Source organism: Limanda limanda, chromosome 8 (assembly GCF_963576545.1).
Source record: "Limanda limanda chromosome 8, fLimLim1.1, whole genome shotgun sequence".
Lineage (NCBI taxonomy): Eukaryota > Metazoa > Chordata > Actinopteri > Pleuronectiformes > Pleuronectidae > Limanda > Limanda limanda.
In genome coordinates, this window is record NC_083643.1 from 3,058,612 (window position 1) to 3,082,642 (window position 24,031).

General features: G+C 43.5%; 1 protein-coding gene across 1 annotated transcript; it reads right to left on the minus strand.

Annotated features, from left to right (window-relative positions):
• Positions 1-529: 529 nt before the first annotated feature.
• On the minus strand, positions 530-21,083 carry LOC133009025 (uncharacterized). Its single transcript, XM_061076427.1, has 5 exons — positions 20,981-21,083; positions 18,587-18,771; positions 16,967-17,079; positions 13,336-13,620; positions 530-651 (listed from the first exon to the last, which is right to left on the minus strand). Exons 1-5 carry the CDS (start codon positions 21,081-21,083, stop codon positions 585-587), a joined length of 753 nt encoding a protein of 250 aa, XP_060932410.1. The 3' UTR covers positions 530-584.
• Positions 21,084-24,031: the final 2,948 nt, after the last annotated feature.

The window sequence follows — 24,031 nt, forward strand, 5'->3', positions numbered from 1 at the left end:
GAGACACACACACATTATTGATGTGCATGTTGCAGGAATCTGTCTCTACAGATCCACACGAGCTGATCTACACAATCTGGTTGAGTTAGTCTGTCGGTTTAAATCCACAGGTTTGTTCAGGTGCTGAGTCGAGTCCTCACACGACCTGGGCAGCGATAACTCTGAGTTCCAGACGAGCTCGGGAGACGAGACCTTCCCGGCTGTGATTTACGATCCACAACTTAAACACAAACACACGAGTGGTGATTGGACAAGTGAACAGTCGGCAGAGCAGTCGTCTTCCAAACAGGATCATTTACCAGAATCATCCTGAGAACTTGGGCCGAATATTGTGGGATCCATTTACATGATGAGCAGGTTTCTCCTATTAGACGATAAACATCATTTTAATCAAACACAGTCACACACACTTTATTGCCTGTTCGTTGATGCTTCTTGAATAACTCTTCCAGTGAACTTGTTCCAGTGGGAGTCCTTCATTTGGGTTTTGTGCGACTTGTCTCGGTCCAATAACCCGTATCACTAACTAGTGTCGTCTCTCTCTCTCTCTCTCGTCTCCGTCTCGTCCCTCGGCCTCTTCAGCGTCAGATGAGCGTGGACTCCCGGGCGTCTCGGAGCGGGACACTGATCTGATGTCTGGACGACAGCTCCCTGAGAGACAAAGACAGGGACAGTAGTGAATAAATAGAAACAGGACCAATAGAAGATTCAGGAGGAAAAACGTTCTGCTCATATTCAGGTTCATCATTTGTAGTTGTGTTATTACTTGAAATGGTCTGCAGCAGAAACAGGTTTTTACGGGCTCTGATCAGCACTGATGGAAACAGGACTTCCAGGTGAACACATTAATAATCATAATTAAATGTTCTTCTCTTTTGTTTTGGCAACAAAAACTCTCAAAATCCTGGCACATTATTTTGTTTAAAAAAAAATGTTTGTCTGGGGCACAAATGACTTTTTTGCCAAAACCAATTAATTCCAAATGAATGAATATAAACCACAGACATTTGTGAACACGCCCTGAAGCTATCGAGCCGATTGCATCAGTGAGGAAAACCGTGATGTGGAAACAAATAAAAAACATCCTGAGAGAAAACACACGTCTCTGAATCCGCCTGTTCTCTTCTCTTCTCTTTTCCACGTTTCTGTTTCTCCTCTGAAGGGATCTTACGTTTTTCACTTCACGGCTCAGCGGCCTCGGAGCCTCAGAGGCGGGAAACCGGCGCCGTTCCTTTTCCACGACGTGACCCACATTTCACTCTCTGATAACAATCGTGACGCGAGAGTTATTTCTGATTCCGACGATGGGAGATCACAAATCTGGTCGACTCCCAATGTGAAACATGTTCCCGTGATATCACATAAATCAGATTCAGTTTCAAACTCTGTGTGGCTTCATCTCAGCTGTCAGAGCCGGTTCCCTCACTCGGTTCCCTCTGCTCGGTTCCCTCAGTCCACCACACAAACACCAGCTCTGTTCCCTGGATTAACATGTCAGACTCTAACCGTGGCGTGCGGCGTCCTGAGCGAGCACACGGGCCCGAGAGAGAGAGAGACACCAGCCTGTCTGTGGGAGCACCTTTTGTTTCCCTGTAGAGTTTTGAGTCTCTGGGTTTGATTTGCTTTGTGAGTCGTGGTCAGCGTGTGAGCAGCGATCAGCCGGAGCAGGTTTCGCCACGGAGGATTTAGCCGCATGTGACCGGAGACAAACCCGAGCTGCCGGTAAACAGCCATTCACTGGGGCCTCAATACAAGTCTGTGGAGGAGGCTCAATGGAAGAATCAACGCTATGGTAATGGGCCCCTTGATACCGGGCCCCCCCCCGCAGCACCAGCGTACGGCCAAGTCTGTCACTGGCACTAAGCTGCACCAGTCCATGGAGGGCCGGGGGGGGTGGGGGGGGGGACGGGGGGGCCCACATGCTATTCAGCCGACGGCCGGAATAATGAACCTGAATAATCACTCTTATAGTAAAAAGAAAGTGTGAAGAAGCTGAGGTGTGTGCAACACAACAGACGGACTCCAAGGAAGCAGAACAACACAAAACACAACAAGCGGCTCAAACAAAAACCTGAAGACTGATACACAACGTGCCACCCACACACACACACACACACACACACACACAAGTTTAACTGCTGTCGTAAAACTTTGGGCGTTTCTGCAAAGCAACAACACAACATGGAGAACTTTTCCAAAACCTATCGGCTGCAATAGAAGAAAAGATGTTAACTCATTATCGTCTCCAAGCGATTTGTCCGTCTCTCAGGAGGATTATGTAAAAAGAACTGAACCATTTAACATTTGGCGCCGATTCAATTAAGTCGTTGGATCCAGGATTGTTTTTAGAGAGAGGGCCTCTTCTAGTCAGAGAACCAGAGAAAGTTTGATCTTTTAAATAATCAATTATACGGGTAATTTGTTGTGTTTTAAGGGCTGATTCCAATACTGATATTAGAGAGTATAACTATTGTGGATAGTGATTTATTGGCCCATATAAACATTTGTCAATTATTCCTAAGAAGCCTTTATTACAAAGAAATGTCATAATGCCTGATATTTAAAGAAGACAAACTCATCTTTTCTGAATTGTGAATATGTGAAATAAAGTCTGTTGTGCTCTAGATGCAGCTTCATTGTGTTGTTGTGTCTCTTTGAGTCTTTCAGGGTGAATCAGCTGTAGAAGTTGTGTTTGTTCGGTTTAACCTGCAGTTAATATGTGACAATGAGTACATTGTGTCTGACGATGTCCAAACGGCCAAAACGAACCAATAATCACATTCGTCACAGATGAACTGAAAAAAAGGCTGAAAAGTGAAAAGTGACAGGGGATGGAGAATCGATTATGAGAGAAGAAAGAGAGCGAGAGAGGAATCGATCGGCTCCAGGAACTCGGACAGACGTCAGCAGACAAACAGCGTGATGCTGTGAGATGGTTACGCTTCAAATCTACTCAATGAGATGGTTTCTGCTTCTCTCCTGGACTGTGTCAACCTGTGTTGTGTCTTTAGAAATATTGTAATTAGGACACACACACACACACACAAATGCTACTGATGAAAATGAGCAAATAGCAGAAATCTATCAATAATAGATCTGGTGTCACCCAGTCACCGGGGCAGGAGCTGTTAATGGACTCGGGTAATGATCCGTTCAGCCTGCGTTGAGGCAGAAGCTGTTTCCTTAATTTGAATAAGAAACCTGCACCTGTCAAAGGAAAGTCCATCCGTCCATGTGAACATCAAACTTAATCTCCATTCATTGTGTTTCAATTGTAAAATGTAAAAAACTGGGGTTAAGATTTCATCTAAACCTCAGGATGGAAATCACACACTGTTCTTTACCCGGTGTGATTATAATGTCCTGGGATCACGCAGTGTTCTGTGATTCAGGAGGAAAGAACAGACGGTTCTGTAATTCAAGTTTCTTAATTCAGTGATCAGCAGATGCAAGAGAGATTTATTATTCACTCTGCTCAGCTGACCGGCTGCACGCTGAATTAATCACTCTGGTGTCCAACTTGCAGGAAATCAGGATTCATCACCCTCATATCTAGACTCTGTAGAAAAGGACATAGTTCTTCACGGAGACACAAAAGAGTGCGACTCCTGTTTACAAGAAGCCTTTCACACAATCGGCCTCTTGAAGATACTGTCTCCAGATTAGCGTCTGAGCCGGAACTACAGTCGATAACGATCATAAACCAGAGACACGGTTCAGCTTCAGCTCCACCGAGGTTAGAGCCTCAGTTCCCGTCTGCATTGCATCTGTCAAACACATCCTCACACCCGACACCTCCGAGGGAAACAACCACGCTGAGATATGGCTCCCGTGACATGTCGGTGCCTGACGGAGTCATGTGACCTGTGGTGCCTGACGGAGTCATGTGACCTGTGGCCCCATGTTTGTCACTGATTGCAGAGTTCACTGTTCAGTCGCTCGCTCGCCTTGTTAATAGAGTTTCCAGCTACAAGGAGCCACTGAAACATTTAGACTGGGTGTCAAGTTGGGACCATGTTACAGGGGGGTGGGAATAATGTACACACACACACACACACAAAATCGCTGACTTCTATCTTAGCCAGGACAGCCATTAGAGCCCCTTACCTTAACCACAACAACTCAAACCCTTACTCTAACTGAATTCTAACACGAACCCTCAAAGGTCGAGAGCGTTGCAGGAGAAGCTGGAACGGAAATTACAAAGTTGTGAGAGCTGCTTAAATTCTATGAGGAGCTGTAGACATTTGGTTGAAGAGGTTGAAGTCAGTGTAGGATCCATATTGAATGTGCCTCCTCCTCAAGTCTCTAGAAACACACACAGGTTTGCTCTTCTTATTAAGACTTTGCATCGACCTCCCTTCATTGTGGACACACACACAACACACACACACACACACTCATGTTAGGTCTGTTGTGTGCTTGGTACAGTAATGGGGAAGTGTTTGCTAGGTAACATCAGTGAGGTGAGCTCAGGTTGCTTAGAGTTACCCACAGACACACACACAGTGTATAAGGGTGAATGGCTACACACAAACATGCATATTTGTACATGCATACACATGTATAGAAATCCATCCATGCTGTGAGGGCCGCACACACACAGAGACACACACCTGAACTGGGGGGGGGGATCATTATCATGTCTCTGCAGAAGCCGACATACACCATCAATAATTTAGATTCAATTACACACTGAAGACGAGCTACGGCCAGGGAGACGTGATGTAGGACCGAGTCTCCTGCAGTGACTCAGCGCTTCACACAAACTCAGACTCAGCTTCTCAAACCTTCTGCTTCCACCGAGTTCTCAGAGTAAAACCACTGAAACCAACACTGGTCCACTCAGGAACTGCAGGACGGCACCATCCCCTCTGAGAGCCTGTACGAGTTTTGATAAGATGAGAGTGCAGCCAATAATATAAAATGTTTGATTAGTGGAGTTATTGAATTCAAGGGGACGGTTCAAGTTATTTTACCATGAACTTACCAATAGATGGCTACAGAGAAAGATGAAATCAGACATTAATTGCATCTCAAATAACTGCGTCTTTGAGGAGGAAGAGGAGGAGGTCTGGGATGAGGAAGAAGAGGAGGAGGGCTGGGATGAGGAGGAAGAAGAGGAGGAAGAAGAGGAGGGCTGGGATGAGGAAGAAGAGGAGGAGGGCTGGGATGAGGAGGAAGAAGAGGAGGAAGAAGAGGAGGTCTGGGATGAGGAGGAAGAGGAGGAGGATTGGGATGAGGAGGAAGAAGAGGAGGGCTGGGATGAGGAAGAAGAAGAGGAGGGCTGGGATGAGGAGTTCTGGGATGAGGAGGAAGAGGAGGAGGGCTGGGATGAGGAGGAAGAAGTGGGCTGGGATGAGGAGGAAGAAGAGGAGGGCTGGGATGAGGAAGAAGAGGAGGCTGGGATGAGGAGGAAGAAGAGGAGTGCTGGGATGCGGAAGAAGAGGAGGGCTGGATGAGGAGGAAGAGGAGGGCTGGATGAGGAGGAAGAGGAGGGCTGGATGAGGAAGAAGAGGAGGGCTGGGATGAGGAGGAAGAGGAGGGCTGGGATGAGGAAGAAGAGGAGGGATGAGGAAGAGGAGGGCTGGGATGAGGAGGAAGAGGAGGAGGGCTGGATGAGGAAGAAGAGGAGGGCTGGGATGAGGAGGAAGAGGAGGGCTGGGATGAGGAAGAAGAGGAGGGATGAGGAAGAGGAGGGCTGGGATGAGGAGGAAGAGGAGGAGGGCTGGGATGAGGAGGAAGAGGAGGGCTGGGATGAGGGGGAAGAAGAGGAGGAAGAAGAGGAGGGCTGGGATGAGGAGGAAGAGGAGGTCTGGGATGAGGAGGAAGAGGAGGGCTGGGATGAGGAAGAAGAGGAGTGCTGGGATGAGGAGGAAGAAGAGGAGTGCTGGGATGAGGAGGAAGAAGAGGAGGGCTGGGATGAGGGGGAAGAAGAGGAGGAAGAAGAGGAGTGCTGGGATGAGGAAGAAGAGGTTTCTAGACCCGGCCTGTGTTTTTATTTGTGTCCGTCTGACACCTCAGTGACGACTCAGTTCCCAAACAGAGACAATGAACTCAGTCATTCAGGCTCTGCTCCTCCCCCTGTTCCCTCATCCCCCCCTCTCCCTCATCCCCCCCCCCCCGGCAGGTGTTTCACAGAGCAGATAGCATCTGAGCTACGGGCTGGAGGAAGTCCTGAGGAGTTCCTAAAGACTTCCAGCGTGACAGCTCATCTAAAACAAGTGGGACGTGGATCACAGCAGCAGCAGAGGATCCATATGAAGGTAGTTTATATTGGAATTGTATTAAGTTTCCTGTGATGCTTCTCTGGACCTGCAGACTCACTGGGACACACGTTCTCACATAAACGTCTTTTCCTACATGAACTCAAGACGTCTGAGAATAAACAAAGAGGGGAAAATATTAAACTTGGATTTTCTATTGACAATATTTGAGATTTCCTAGAGTCACACCGAGAGCTTTTTGCTTTTATCTCGGATTTGTGCAAATCGACTTTGCTTTATCAGATCCACACAGAGTTCTGTGCTGGTTCCGGATCAGGTCCCTCAGCCCTTGTTCTGCTGATCTTCTATTCCTATTATTTGTCCAACATGATTATGATGTAATAACACTGCACATTAACCCTTCTCTTGAGGACACGCCCCCTCTGGGACAGTAGTAGGAGATTCCAGCTCTCTGAGCGTCAGAGGACTTTCTATTGTCTGTTTATTTCGGCTTTGTTTTATACTTTCGGCCTTGAAGGCTTCTCCCTGACGCTCGTTAACTTTGACCTTCTCCATTCACACGAGCCCTCAACCCATTACTGTCATTATGATTTCAGATAAGAAACAACTTTTATGATACTTCCCCACCTGAAGGTTTCTATTGAAGATTGACAGGTACCTTTGTTACACAGGAAGGAAAACAATGAATCTACCCAACAGAACATTTAAGCTCAAACTATTCAATCCATCAATTCCCTTCAGTGAAGGCATTTTCAACTTTTAGAAAAACAGGGAGGTGTGTTCCATTCATGGTTCTCTCTCTATAACATGAAAACCCGTTGGCCTTTGTTCACGTCTCTAGATAAACAACAAGGCGTGGGCCCGAGCTGCCAGTCACCGGGCTGTAGCTCCGCCTCCAGGCCACTCTCAGAACTCTGTGTGCACACGTACAGGTTTCTATACAATCACATGCTGGGGAGAATAAAAGGTTTACCCAGTGGTGATGTTTGAAGCATCACAAATGGATTAATCTTTTCCCCTGTCGGCTGTTTAATGACTGATTAGAAAAGCCCCAGTCAATCAAAAGACCTCGAATGAAAAAACGCAAACTTGAACTAAAAGCTTCGGCTGATTTATGAGCGGAAACAAATCAAGTTCAGCCAAAGTTTAAAAAGGCTAATTCACCACTATTGTGTTTCTCTTGCAAAGCCCAGAGGCTCAGAGTCGACACTTTGATGAAGAGAGAGAACGCTTCTGCAGAGCTGGAGCTCAAATCTCTGATCAGACCAACACCTGGTGTGAGATATCACAGGGAACAGAGCCCGGCCCGTATGTGGGTCGGCTGAGAGCAGCTGAAATGATCCTTCTACAGACTGTACGTGCTTATATAAATATATATACACAGGTGAAATATGACAAACTGAATAAACAATCCAGAGAACAACTGTTTCTGTTGGACGTTGGATTTTTAAGAACACACACACACACACATTAAACTATGCAATCTGCCAACAAGATTTAAAGTTGTAAATATGACTAAGTCTAGTAAATATAGATCGTATAATATAAGAATTTAAAGTGACTTGTTAACTAGAACTTTTTTACTTCCTACTATCGGTTTTGACATCAGCTCCTAACATCTACATCGCTCTGAGTATAGACTATAAAAGCAGGTTATTGGATGTTCTTGTTAAATCTTTCTCTATATACATTTTTATCACATATCCATATAATCATAAAAGGCAAATCCGTCAGTGACTGTATCACAAATGTTGGAAATCTCTTATCGTTGTTGAAAGGACTTCATATGTGTATTTATATAGATTATATTGAGAAAAAAAATCTATCAAATGACCAGTGTTGCTTTAGAGTAGATATCTGAGGCAAGATAAACTGCTTGTTTATATTGCAATAACTTATTTTCACACTGCTTGTTTATCTTGCAATAACTTATTTTCTTTGTTTTGTTTCCTTTTTATGTGAATGAAAAACAGTTTATGGGGCCTTTTGCATGAAAGCTGCAATTTGTTGTACTTGGGCAAATAACTGTGTTAATGAACTCTGGTCCTCAATGACGAGTTTTAGACTGTAACCATTCCAAGTTGTGGACTTTTTGCCTTTCAATGGCTCTGGTTGTGAGTCTTGCATTTCTTGCAAGAATGTTTTGGTTCACAAAAAGCCTGCTGCAGATGACACACACACACACACACACACACACACTCGCACACAGACACACACGCGCAAAAGCAACAGCCGGGCGTCGCTGGGAAATCTGGAGTGATGTCATGAATTATTAAGGCGAGTGTGGGGTTGTGTGTCAGGAGGACGCAGCTCAACACAAAGTGAAGAGGACGCAGGCAAATCTGAAACACACAAACAGACCCTCGGTGCTAAATCGGGCAGAGACGATTCCGTCGTGATCAGTTGAACCGGTCACATGTCACATGTCACATGTCACAGATCAGGTGAGCGTGACACCAGCACCGCCGACGTGTTGTGTGTTTAACGACAAGTTGAGACCAGACACGAGCAGGTTGTTAACGACACGTTACACAACCAGCTTCAAGAACAGAGCGTGAACTACATGTTACAGTGTTTTGATCCCGTTTAACTAATAGAGTTCACTTATTAAACTTCATAATAAATCACTTTGAATTCATTCTACAACAACAGATTCAGCAAACCAATGAAATGAGATAATCAGACTTTACAGAAGAACTGTGTGTTGGAATCTGCACGATCACAGGAAGATCTACGATTTTGAATCTGCTTTCTGATCTGCACTGAACTCCAAACATTTTCCTCTGCATGTTCATGTGCAATTTCTAGGTGAAGACGTGTTTTAAGGGTTGGATAAGGTTAGATTTAGGTTAAAGTTAAGGGTTTTTATTAGTTAAGTTGTGCAGTAAATGCAGGAAATGTGCGTCCTCTGAAGTCATGCGGACAATACTGTGTGTGTGTGTGTGTGTTTGATCTGTCATCCATCCAGTATCCTCACTTACCTGTTACATAACACCACTACACCTGCATCCTAACAATGGCAGATGTAGTGTGTTTGTTTGTGTGTGTGTGTGAGATTTAAAACTATTCATGCATACGATTATAACCTGGATTTATTTGGCATTGTGTTTCGTCACATGAAACATCATCACACACATGAACAACGGGGTCACAACAACAACAACAACAACACACAACCTCATATATCCAGTGTTGCTCATGTTAACATGTACTGACAGTTTGCACATGTATGTGAACATTATGCACACAAACACAATTCCCCCGGGGAGAGGAGACGAGAGGTGAGTACGAGACGGGAGAGCGGCTCCCACACTGTGGACATGCAGCCGATAACACGGGTGGATCAGATGACACGCTGCAGCAAACACACACTCTCACACACACACACACAGTATGCACACACATGAATCACCTCTTTAACCCGTACAGGTCTCACCGGCTGCACGAGTCACATATGTTCTGCTGCTGTGGGAACGTGGGAAAAACTAACAATCTAATTGTGTCAGTGACTTTATCTCTTTACACCCGAGCATCATCATGCACAAGAAAAACCACACAACCACTTAACCCTGCAGCTGACACACAAACAAACACACACAGGCTGTGCAGCGTAGAACTTTGCATTGACCGAACCCTCATCTCTAACCGTAACTGACCAACCGACATAATGTCACTGCATCTAAAAGTAAAACCCTCTTAATGACCGAGTGTAAACAAGTGTGTGTGTGTGTGTGTGTGTGTGGGTGTGTGTGTGTGTCTGTGTCTCCAAGTCTCAGATACTGGTTGAGCTTGTTACCTGGAACCGTGTCAGACATAATTAGCGCCGTGATTCTCGTGTTTTCCTCGCCGCGGCTTCATATCATTAAAAGATAAATTCAATTCCTGTCTAAAAGTAATAAAGTTGATAAAACTGGTTTTCAAAGAACAGCTACAGACAAACAACAGATATGGAATCTGTTCTGTTCCAGTGTGTTGCTCTGTTTGTCCTTCAGGGCCACCGTACACAGGGACGTAAACGACCTGATGTAATGTGTTGCGTCACAGGCTGGTTCTGAACTTGACCTTTGTGACCTCTCATCCTCTCCCCCTCAATCATTCAGGTCTATAAACACGTGCAGGGTGAAGGTGAAGAGATGCAGGAGCTATTCATGTTTTTTAGTAAAGCAATTCTTTTCTATTTTATCTCTTGGTTTTACATTGTTGGTCACTCATATCTAACAATTCCTCTTTATGCTTTAAAAACTGATGTATTTGGTCGTATTTCTCTCTATATTGTGACATTTTCAAACAATAACATACTAATTTATTGGCAGAGAAATCTGATAATGAAATGAATTATTACTTGTGGCTGTAAAACAGGGAGAATAAACACTTTAAAACTGAACAGGGTAAAGTTAAACTGCACAAATCCACATTAAAAGGTTGTTTGTATTAAAAAAATAATGTATCACTCATCTAAATGTACTTTACTTTTATTTATTTATATGATTGTGCAGTTTTTCACTTATTGCTCTTGAATTTTCCTTAATCTTTCTCCTTATTTTTATACTTAATATGTTCATCATGAACCCACCTCACGTCTATCAGATAATTAACGTTTATTCCACAACAAATATTGATCTCTAGGTTGTAATCTCTTTGTTTGAATGGAAAAAATTATTTTAAAAATAAGGATAATAATTTAGTTTATTCTAATTCACACCTGTTTATTTTGGACCGAACACATTAGGTGTGAAAGACCTTAAACAACTCTGTCCCCTGATGTGACTCCTGCATGAGAGAAGTCGTGAAAAAGTAATATCAGGGTTTTGTGCGTCAGGACCTCCAGCAAACAGATAGAGTCCATCACTGTGTGTGTGTCTGTGGGGGGGGGGACACGACAGGACAGCTGAGCTCATCTTCCTGCACGTCGGCAGAACTTCCTGCTTTCCCACACATAGGAAACAAGCCACCGACTCACTCACACATTACTCTATTAATATATATTAATATACATATATATTCTGCAGAGGGCAGATGAACAGACACACACATCACAGAAAGTTGTTCTGACGTTAGTTGTGTTCACGTCCCAGGAGGATTGTGGGACGGGACATGTACAGAAGGTGTGTGACTTACCCAACAGGAAACCACAGGTTTATTCTAGTGCTGTGGGGGGGGAACCCTCCCTGTCCTGCTGTCAGATGCTACGGAAACACAACGGTGGGGGGGGGGGTATCTCTCTTACTGTCTCTCTGTCCCCGACACACACACACACACACACACACTCGTCTCATAAACCCATTACAACAACCATAAAAACATCAGTGGGTTCCATTTACACACAGTGTTTACACACAGGCGTTAACACAAGTCAATGACTCTGGGAGAATCACCTGAGTGTGTGTGTGTGTGTGTGTGTGTGTGTGTGTGTGTGTGTGTGTGTGTGTGTGTGTGTGTGTGTCAGTCACAAGCTTTTGTTTTTATAGAATCAAAGGTTCAGAGTAAAAGTTATATAATGAGAAGTAGAATGAAGATTGTATTTGTTTTAAACTATTTGCACACATTCACACACACACACTGAATTCATTAGGATTCCTAGAGTTACACAAAGAACGTGACGACAATTATTAAAGACTTTGTCTATTTCACTGGTTTTACGACGTGATTAACAACTACCACAGATGAGTGTTGACATCACTCTCTTCAGAACATACTCGTCAGATGAGTGTATTCAAAGAGCTTTCAGAGTTTCTCGAGAAGACTGACGCAGTCTTTGTTTCATGTTTACATCACGACAGTAGAAACAATCTAAAGAAATGCAGTGTCTTCTTTCTCTTTTCTCCACTGAGGCGCCAAAACCAACACAACTGGAAACCTCCTCACAGGACCTTTAATAAAAGCTGAATGGAAACTAAAAGACGAGTCACGGTGTGTAAACTCAACACGCTTCCTACCTCAGGTCCTGAAACCATAATAACAGACTCACATGTTGTGTGTAACAGTGTGACACACCATCTGTTGTGTGATGTGGTTTGTTCTGTTTGTTCTGCTGGACCACAGCTTTCCTCTTCAGCCATCATCAGTCAGTTAATGGGATTATTTGGCCAGTTTGATCTGATTAATTACAGATAACGGTCCAGCACACGGATGATTGATGTATCTGGAGGTGAAGTGAAACTGACACTTTAAATCCCTTCATGTCTGTCATCACACAGGCCGTTAACTGCTGTTTGTTGGTAGGATACATAATTATCCATGTCCTATCTTCTAACATGGAGGAGGTTTATAACCTACACTGCAGCCACTCACCAGAGGAACATCAAACACTCTGACTTCACTCTTGGAAGTCTTCATGTCGTTCATCTTCATCTTCAGGTACTTAATGTCTGAGCCGTGTAAAGCAATTTGACACTGTTCACTGTTTTGCTTTTTGAATTTCACTTTTTACTTCACTTTTTATATCTTTTTTCTTTTATATGGATATGTTTATGTCTAAATAAATGCTACCTTGTATAAATATTAGACAAAGTGAGTAAATAAGAAGTAAACAGTGAGTATATATTTATTGTTTTTTATTATTATTATTGTTTTTCTTATGTGTGGTGTATTTATTGTGTTTTCATGTTTCTATGTTCATTGTATGCACCAATAACCAGAGCAAATTCCAGGTAGGTGTTAACCTACTTGGTAATAAATACCTTCTGATTCTGATTCTAATTAGTAACTGGGAAATGATTTAAACCACATGGGAGTAGATTCAGGTTTAGTTTCCTGTAGTGTTTCCATGCACCCGCCCCTCTATCAGAGCGATGCACACATTATTATGCAGCGCAGGCGTTTGTGGTTCAGTGATGCATAAATCATCTCAAGTTATTTTAAAAATATAATCTAGGATAAATCAGTTTCATCCCACTGGGTGGAGATTCTAATGGAAACACCAAACTTTGCCCTCGGGCTGTTTGGGAACCGCCGAACAATCACCACCTTTGTATCTCTCAAGGAAACTTCTTCTCTAGTTGTTGTGGAGTTTAAGAGTTTACATGAAGAAGAGTGAGAGACTTTCATGATGGCCGCCTGCTCTCTAGTTCTGACTGTAGTGTTGGATGAACCTCAGACTGACACTCACCTGATGAAAGCCATGCTGGGAGTATCCTGCTGCTCGGGTTCCTCTCGGCTCTGAGACGCTCCGGATGACGGAGGATTCGAACTCGGGATGGAGGAGATCGGAGGAAGAGTAGAGGAGCGGAGCGACGGAGGAGGAAAAGAGGAAGAGGGAGGGGGGGTCCGGCTGGACGGGTTCTTTCCACTTCGCAGGAGACGGAGGGACTTGACCCGGAGGATGTGGTTACCGTGGTGACGGGCTGCCTTGCCCAGAGGTTCTGTGGCTGCTCTCCTGAAGGTTTGTTCTGCTCTGGAAACAAAATCACACAAAACACACAGTCAATCACAAGTAACTTTGAAAATGGTGTTTAAGTAATTCATTAATATCTCTTTAAATATAGGCTTGAATCAATTATTGATTTAAAAATAAGGTAAGCAGATAAAGTAAGTCTCCTGGACAATTCAGTTTTTTAAATATAATAAATATTCGCATTGAGACTGGAAAGTTTCTCCTGCAATTATCTTTATGCTTTTTATAAGTGACACTCTGGGGTCTTGATCTGGTAAAACAATGTCATTCCAGCACATGATGGTTAAAGAACTTTGGAGTTGGTGTCGATTGGTTTACGAGTTTCAGGTTCTCTCACATTAAAAGCATGAATTCAATAACCTCCGTTGGTTTGTTTGTTAGAAGGAAACTACTGGACAGACTAAAGACGCTGGAGGATCTGTTCTAAGTCAGAGAGGAACCTGTTCTAGATCTAGATCAGGAGGCAGATAAAGGAATAAAGGAATGATGCTGATCCAACACTGTAAATCTCAACAGGGACTTTGTACTGGAGATAGAAGCCATCAACCTCACAAACTATAAAAGTGGAGAGCACATGAACCTGCTGAGGCAGGAAGGAGAGCAGGGTGGGGTGGGGGGGGGTTTCTGAGGGACAGATGCCACAAAGCGACGTAAAACATTCCTGCTATTGTTGGAACGCTCTCCTCCAGCCGCTCGCTCCGTGTTGTGTCTGATGGTTTCTTCACAAATTCAACATGTCTGATGAATAATCCTGACAAAGGCAGGTACAGTACAGACACAGACATGTCACATGGTCATGGCATAGTGTCAAGGGACTGTGGTATTCAGGTGGTGTGACCCCTCAGGCTCGGGGATGGCACCCCTCCCTGACCTTTGACCCCCTGCAGAGAGGAGCCCACTTAGCCAGGTCTGATACGATCTGCGTTCTCCTCGTGATTCTGCTTTCATGTTTGCAGCTGCGAGTTCACAGAGTCGGCTTCAAACCAGAAAGTGAACACAAGGCGCAAAGAGAAACTTCATTTACAAGCTAAATAACAAAGAGAGATTAGAGCAAATTACAAAGAATAAGCTCAGTGTAATCCTTTCTGTATTCATATCTATTTATTCATATTAATAAATCATATTGCAAGTCCAGATTGACTAAGTTTAACTACACTTCCTTTGACCTTTAAGAATACAAAGTTTGAAGCAGAGAAGAGTAAAATAGTTCCTGAGATAAATTAGCAATAGACAGATTTCTGGAATTTGATTAAAAGGCTGAAATATTAAATAATCAAAAAGTGATTTTCGACGAAGCAGCTGAAACGTTCTCGGTTCACATCTCTGACGTGTTTCTTCCTCTCACTCAACTTGTCTGGACGATTCTCATGTTTATGTTTTATTCTTGTTCAGATGAAACAACTTTTCAGCACCTGACAAAAACCTTTGTCCAGTTCCATCCTCCGCGAGTAATTTTCCACCCAATTACCATAATCCTCCCAGTGACCCCCGGTGACCTCTGATGACCCACAGCATGGTTAAAACAACCTAAACCACTTGACACAGAGACTTAAGAGGTGAGGAATGACAAGTATGCTCGAAAACAGAGGGACGCACACGTGCACGCACACACACGGGCGGACGCACACACACGGGGACACACACACACACACGGCTCTAACACGACAGTGATGGTCTTCTGTTACGAGCGGTGGGCTTGTCAGAGGGAAAAACAACATTACGATGAGAGGATTAGGAAACCATTGTGAAATTCAAAGTGCTACTGGAAAAGCAGCTGGTGTTACTGGAAAGAAACAATAACTTTCAGCTGGTATATAAATATCAGGGTTTTAAATGATCCCGTATGGAATCATCTGCACTTACAGACATGTACAGTAACAACATGTGAGGTCAGTGTGGAGGGCAAACGAAGGAGGAGCTGTTCAAACAGAAAGAAACAAGACAAGTGGAGAACAACTCGTCTTTCCAGCCCTCGTGTTCGCAATATATATAAATGGTTTTGTATTTATATAGCACTTTTCTGGTCTTGATGACCACTCAAAGCTCTTCCACAGTTTTACATTCACCCATTCACACACACATTCATACAGTGCATCTATTAGCAGCACTTTGTTGTTCCTTCTAGGGGAAATTCAGGGTTCAGCATCTTGCCCAAGGACACTTCGGCATGCAGATAGATTTAAATGACATTAAAGACAGTCAAAGAAACATGCATGATTAATTGTGTCATGATCTTTATAATGTAAAAATATACAAATATTTACTTGGAACCCTCTATGAGACCTGACTTCAATCTGCCTTCCCTCCCGGGTCACACTGCTCTGCAGGAGACGCAGGTTTTCTTGGCACGGATGGAAAGTGAGAACTGGGTGAACACACTAACTTGGCAGAACAGTGAAGTGAGATTACGCCTCAGTTCAAACTCCTCCACTGGCAAAGCTAAATGAGTCAACAGCCTTTTATTAGTGCGTTTAACAAAAGCACATATACTCACAAAATTTGGTTTAAAAGAGGTCAAGTTTTTGGGAGGGAATTTTCCTGTATCAACCGATGTGTTTTGTTTGTGTTACTCAAAGAAGCACAAAATAAAAACTTATGCTAAAAAGGGAGGTTGGAGATTTGAATTTTATGTGGTGCCAACACAAGGACTGAAATATTATATCAAAAGATTGAAGAGTCACAGCTAGGGTTGCAAAGGGGCGGAAAGTTTTCACAGACGATTCCAATTGTTTGTCTAACTATTTATATCTCTGGCATTGCATTAGTGTTTTTTTACAAACTTTTTCCTCATCTTATTCTACAGAACAATGCCACGTGCACTCTCTCATGTGTGGAGACATTTCACCTCATCCAATGTAGAAGGAAAGGCTGTGTACATTTGCAAATACTGTGCAAAGACCTATGTTAAGAATGACACAACGATGCAGAAGCATATAGTCAAGTGCCCAAAGTTTCCTCAGGGCTCAAATCAGCCTATGACACAACAAAATGTTCATATTTATGTCTGTATATGACAAGGTAAATACAGTTAGAATAAATTACCCACAACATTTCCAGTTTATTCCTGTTAATTCCCGTATATTCCTGTTAATTCCCATGGAAAGTTTCTAACTTTGAATATTCCCGGAATTTTGCAACCTAGTCACAGCAGAGCAACTGTTTTTAGTTTTTCTCAAGCATCCACCCTCTGTTACTGGTGGTGACCTGCTGCAGTTTTCCTCCACAGGTCCACAGGTCATTTCTTTACACCGGGCGAACACACAGTGTGATGTGAAAAACAAACAGTGGTGAACGCAGGGTGAAGGCATGTCACGTTCTGTCTGTGAGGTTTAACCTCTGTCCTCACCCGTCACTTTTCCCACCAGCGGCTGGATCTGTCACCGTGACGTCACCTCCACTCCCCTGCAGCGTGGGCTGGTGGGCTCGGCCCTCCTGCTGGCCCCGCCTCCTGGATCTGATCTGAGGGGGGAGGGAAAGAGGGAAGGTGTAAGAGCCGGAGTCGGACCCTTCCTCAAAACGCCCTCTACACTCTCTCATTACACACATCCACTGTTTGAGAGGCAACTTCCACTTACCTCTCCTGAAAAGAACATGCAAGTGTGATAGGAAAAAACAGAAATAACCATATTTGAGAAAAAAAATTGACTTTTAAATTTGGTTCTTGTCCCATAAACTTACATGGAGGAGGTGACTATGACCTAAACCACAGTCAGCCACCAGGGGTTGATCCAGATGATTTGGCTTCACTTTTGCGGAGCTGTCACATCGTTCATCTTTATATTTTTTATGGTACAGAACTTAACTTTATGAAGTAGCTATACTTCCATGTGACCACCAGGGGAACAAACATGTCGCTAAAACGTTTACATCCCTTCATCTGTACATCTACATGTAACTACGCTGTGCTCTTGAACCTTTTCATCCAAGTGGCTGCGTTACTCTATGACCCAAATTGATTTGATTTATTCATTTCAATTGTATGACTATATATATATAAAGTGCTAACACCTGGTTTAATCCTCCTCCACCCTTGGATACGTTGCAGCTGCTCCTGAACTGGCAGCAGCAACACAAACACCTCGGCTTACCCGTTCAGAAAACCCCTGTCGCCAAACATTATGAAAACTCTCCGGTGTAATAAAAGGAGATAAGCTCGGCCGTGTCAAAAGTGCTTTCCATCAGATGCTAGCTTAGCGAGCCCCTGCTGCCCGGGCCGGTTCCAGCTGAAGGATTTGGCGTCTAAATGGAGCTGTTAAAACTCTGGTCGTCAGACACTCGCTTCTTTGTTCGGAGTCCTTCACACACCCGGCTCTCAGCGGATTCTGATTTCTTTATTGGCTGAAGACAACCTCATACTGTTTGGGAGAGGGAGCGTTAGAGAGAGAGTCTCCAGATGGCAGGCAGTGCAGACCAATGATCCCTGGCACCGCAGTGCAGCTGAAAGGACACGCCGTAAACAATTCCTCACATATTGTGCATAACCTGCATTGTTGGGTTATGAATCAGTGGGATGGGCGTTTATTACACTGCAGCAGCAACAGACACCAGCAGGAAGTGGGTTTCAGCTCAAGGACAGAGACGGTTTCCAAGTGCACCTGTTCTCTTAGGATCAGTGGTGCTAATGTGAGGGGAATTTATTATAATCAGAGGTGAGGGCTGATAAATCATTATTCTCTCATCCAGTCACTAAACAGCTGGGCCACAGTGGTGATGAGAAAAGTGGAAGCAATCACTTCTACAGTCTCCTTAAATGCAGGCAGGCTGCACTAAATTCCACACACCCATAGATATCAGTTTCTTAATATGCCTGAATTTTTTACTTGACCATTTGGAAAGAAATAGAAAACGTAAGTCTTAATCAAAGAAAGAAGAAATCAAAATCGGAAATTAGGAGAAAATATACCGTTTGAGAATGTGCTAGAGTAAAGACAGAAATGAAATGAGGTCTCGTGCTTTACAGATTTACCTGAGCTTTAGTTAGAGAAGCTGAGGTCCGGCTCCTGAGAACCCGACCCGGTGCAGGACTTCTCTGCCTGGTCTTGACTTGTGAGCTCTTCTCCTCAGTCCGCTGCCGGCCCATCGGGTCGATCAGGTACCGCTGGGCCAGACGCATCACGCGGCTCAGGACGCTCTTAGCTCTGGTAACCGAGTCTACGGAGACAAAAACAATGATGTTAAAAGGTGTTTTAGTAGTTTTTCCTTAAGGCCGGCGCATGCTTCTGCAACGGCGTCTGCGGCTTCTCACGCAGTTGTGACGCAGGACTCGTTGTCATTCATGGTTTTCCAAGCGTTGCGCGTGTTGCCATGCAATTCCCCGCCAGAACACTAGGCGGAGTAATGTTTTTTGTCGAAGTCGGCTCTTCTTCGTGTGTGGCACAAGGAAGAGCGGTTTATTTACATCGCCACGGCGGCTCCTCAGAGCCTTTTTCTAACGCACAAATCCACCGGTCAGTGACGGGTTATACTAGTGGTCATAGTGTCGGATCTCTTCTGCCAAGTGCTCTTCTATTTGGTCCATATTCGTTCTTCTAAATCTTCCGTGGTTTCCGCCGGTATTATCGGGCATGAACCGGAAATGCGACTCCGGAAATGATGTAGTAAGCAGACCAATCACAGCCTTGCCGGCTACGTGACGCTTGCGGAGCTTTGCCGTCTAGTTAGAAAAATTGGGCGACGCACGTAAGCACGTAAGAAGGGATACGTAAGTACTTAAGGGGCAAAGGAGGGTTCTTACGCTTCCGGGCCCGTGAAAACGCAGAAGCATGCGCCGGCCTTTACTCTTGCTGAGGGTTAAGGACAGAGGATGTCACACCATGTTAAAGCCCTATGAGACGAATTGTGATTTATGGGCTGTACAAATAAAATTTGATTGATTGATTTGAACATTGATATTCAGTGTTTTAAAAGCCCTGAAATGTACAGAATGTCAGTTCAGGTGGTAAAAAAATGCAAATACTCCAATTTATTATCATCACATCCTGGATTTATGTACATCCAGCGCCTGAGCTCCACTCAATTACAAACTCCAGTGGACAATCCCTGTGGTGACACTGCTGAGCGGGTAATAAAATAAGTTATCATTCCATTACAGGCAAACCCCGACTGAAAAGCTGGTTGTGGTTGTGTACGTGTGTTTCGGTGCATGAGTGTGTCCTTGTTATGCACAAATGAATGTTATCAGTGGCTCACCATGTTTACACAGGGGGCCGAATCTGCCTGCTTAGGCAAGCTGCGAACACAAAGACCCACTTACACAATGTACTGTCTGTGTTTGTGTGCAAGCACGCTCACGCATATACAGACGCAGAAATGTATAACACAATGTGCATGACACAAGGAGTGCACAAGATTTTTTAACAGTGATTTACACCGTGAATTGGAATGAGAAGCGAGTGAGCGTCAACATCCTGATAACAGGAAGGGAAACGTCGGTGTCATAATAGAATCACACTCGCACATTCTACCAGGAAAACTTTTTCTGACTCACAAGTTACGTGGACAGCTTAGTGCATTTGTCAAAACACCGCCAGCATAATACTGTAATACATTAATCTTTTGTTGGACGACGGAAAACTCAGGATATAACAACAACTTAGGCTGCTGAGGAGATTAAGATTCTTCAGCCATGCAAGCAGCTCTGCAAAGATTTACTTAAGCATGGATTACCATTAGTGTATGTGCAAAGTTTTATGGTGAAGAATAACTGCTGGGTAAGATTTATTATACTTATAAAGCATGAATGGAAATCCATCTACTAGTTGTCACCTTTATGGAAACCATAAATAATGTGCAGAGTCAGTCAAACAGTTGAGTTATCTGAGCCTGACTGAAAGACTGTCTCTGTAATAACTAGAGCCTCACTGCTATATGGCTAAAAGCACATTATGACATTGATGTTTTATTTTTTATTTTGAAGAGAACAAAGTTTACAAAAGCATGTGCAGCACCAGAACGTCACCTGTGTCTAAATCTAAATGATCTGTGTTAAAAGTTCATTTTTGAAAAGAGCAGAGAAACACTGAAAAACTAAATCATATTTCTCCTTTAGGTGTTTAAAGTTATCTGATTAAAAACAGTTTAGATAAGATATGATAAAGGAGCTGTATAGAAAGTTTACAGTTACAGTTTAAGTTTAGACAGGCTTCTGCATGTACGCTGCCCCACATTGAACCTGCTGAATTAGTGATTTAGTGATTTAGTGGCACTGACGTCTTCCTTCCTGCGTTAGAGGCCGTTCACGAGTCAGCCTGAGATACATGGACCTGAGAGGTCTAGACCTGTTGTGTAGAGTCATGATGTAATCGCACACATGAAAAATAGAACGAGACACTTGTTACAATCACACAGAACATGCCCTCACCTTTCTCTGTGGGTTTTCCTCCTCCTGACAACACTGGTTGATTCTCTTCATCTTTATCTTCTATGGTTTGGTTCAACATTGAGGACGTCTGCTTCTCACACATGTCTGGAAAAACAAACACACAAAAACAACAACACTTATTTGAAAATGTTGTTTACTGGCTTCAAGACTTTTGCTGATGCATAACTTTAAATCGTGCACACCTCCTCGTGTCTCAGTGGAGTAATATGAAGAAATATGAGGAATATGCATCATGTCTGGTACAGTATGTTCTATAAACATGTTGCCAGTGGCTGCAGTGATGCAAAGAAATATTAATGTATGAAAACAGAATGTGGTGAAGCTATAGTTTCAAAACAAAACAACAACAAAACTCCTTAAAAGGGTTGGCGCCTGACTGAGATCTCCAGGTCACTGCATGACCACCTACTGCACACCAACTCTACAGTTTCCCGACTCTAAATAGGATCATTATTTACAAAATTACCATCATGCTGTATTGACGAAGACTTGAAACTAGAGACTGAGACCTTTAACTCCTCAGGAAAATATTTACTTTAGTCATGAATCTAAAAAGAGTCATTTTCTCGTAGAAACTTCATTTAAAACCAGTCGCTTCCACCTTTGCTTCCCTTTCCAGAACCACAGCTAATATCCGTTAGCTTAGCACAAACATTGGACACAGGTGGTAATAGCTCGACTAGCTTTGTCCAAAGTTAACAAAAATCCACTTAACAACAAATCTAACTGTTTTTTTTACACACAATAACAACTCTAAACAAAAAAGAAATGTGTTTTCACAGGTTAACGTCCTATCAATTATTGTTTTGGGGCCATTTGTGCTTCCTCAAGTTTAACGTTAAGTCATTGAACTGAACACTAGTAGCATCACGTATGTTTTTTTTAATCCTCCAGTCCCCTCCAGACGTCTAGTTGTGCAGTTCCCCCCCCCCGGCTGTGTGGGTCTGTGTGGGTCTGCTCACGTCAGAGGGCAGAGGTGATGTTGACTTGTAATTTGTTTTCCCGGAGTCTATCAGTATTTAACATGAGCTCTAAGGATAAGGCTGCCAGCGCCAAACAGGAAGAGGCAGTGATAAAGTGCGAGGTCTCTGTAGAGGCCTGAGTGGGGGGGTTATCTTTGATGTTAAAACAACTCCATCTCCCAGACACCACCCCCCCGCCCCTCATATGGCCCATGGCTTCTTTCCTCCCTCCGATCTGTCTCAATCACTGTCAGACATCGGTTAAGGAGAGGTTCCCTTCCACAGCCACATGCCAACATCAAAACAGCGGCGTGTCACAGCTCGCCTCCCGCTCGCCACCCAGCGACTGACGGGAGAGGAACACACGACATTAGTGCGTTGACTCAACTCAACTACAAGTTCAGGAGGGAAGTCAAAGTAGGTTTGTCCGTACGTCCAAAGTTCAGCAAATCTTCCAGACGGGTGAAAGTTACAGAATTCAACTTCTATCACTTTCATACCATAGGTTAGTTTGTTGTGTTTGTATTCTGAGGTTAAACTAATGGCCACAATGTTAAAAAAGTATTAGAAAGTTACACAAACTAAGTATCTGTTTCCACGGAGACACTATAGTGGAATATGGAGCCACACAAACAGACAGGAGCCTCCACTCTGCTGAGCTCACCTGTTGAGTTTCTGTGTGACTCACAGTCGTAATGAGAAGGTCTGGGTGTTTGTCTGTGTGATTTATTGCTGAAACGAGTCTTCGTGCAGGTTTAGTGCTGCTTCCCTGTCTGGAGTTAACAACCAGCCGTCAGATTCTATACTTACACAGTCCCAGTGCTTTTAAAAAAGATGATCTGGGGACACTTAACGGCACAATATGAATAACAAGTCAGGTTTCTGATACCTGATTGTCTCCATTTGTTTGTTTGTCAGCAGGATTAGTCAAAAACTACCGGATGGATTTCCACACAACTTCGAGGGATGGGACACGGGCCAGTGAAATAATGGTTTTAGGGGATTTTAAATGTGGTTTCATAAGGAGACTACTGGTTCCTGGAAGTGTTGCAGAGTGCCAGTCTAGTTATGTATGAAAAAACAAATGTACAAATCCAGTGTAATCCAACTAGCTTCCTAGAAAGGGTAGAAAGGGGTTCTCGTCTCAGTCCTATCAAATATACTATATAAAATATAATAACCTCCTTTACTTTGAGAACTTTAATAAAACAAGTTATTTAAATCCCACTTTGACCTTGTCTGGACTTGAGATCAAGTTTTATGACAAATTAGTCCATAAAACCAGGTTATTCCAAAAGGGTTCATGTACTTTTTCTTGCCAGTATTTAATCTATTTAATAACTTTTACAAAGACTATTACATTTCTTTTCTTTGGCTCAATGAGCAGAGTTACTGGTTCTCCTCAGCCCAGTGGCTTTCCTCAGTGCAGCAGAACAACCTGTGCTACAACAAGCTGCTGTTTGTTTGCAGTCGCCAGGTAAAGGCCACGCTGCTTGTGTTACCACGGAGCAATTAAAGCTGGATCCAAGATAAATTCATTTGCAACCGTTTCTTTGATTCTGAGCCAATTTCAGTTGAATCTAAATGAGTTTAAGATGACTTAGCGAACCAGTTCTATTAGGTCGTTAAAGGTGTTTTTGTTTTTATTAATAAAGCCATTAAATATCACAGGGGATCCCAGCTGTATCCTGAACTCCTCTCCAGGTCATTCCACGGCTTTGCTCTCAGGTTAAGGTTTGTGTCCTGACTGGGACCCGACAAAACGGGGATTTTCCTTGTGTGATTGTAAAAGATCTGCTGGGATGTTTAAGGTCATTGTCCCGTTGCATCAAGCAGTTTTTATAGACAGCCGCCCTGACATTATCTTGTAAGAGATACGTTCAGGAACGTGGGAATTTCTTTCCCCCTGCAGCGCTGGCGAGCGGCTCAGACCCGGAGGCGGCGGAGCAGCTCCACCTCTGGGCTGATGTTCTCATGTCGGTATGCATCCGTCCTTTTATACCAGAGGACGTTCTTTATATTCATATTCAACTGATCTGACATTCACAAATCAATCCGTTTAGAATCC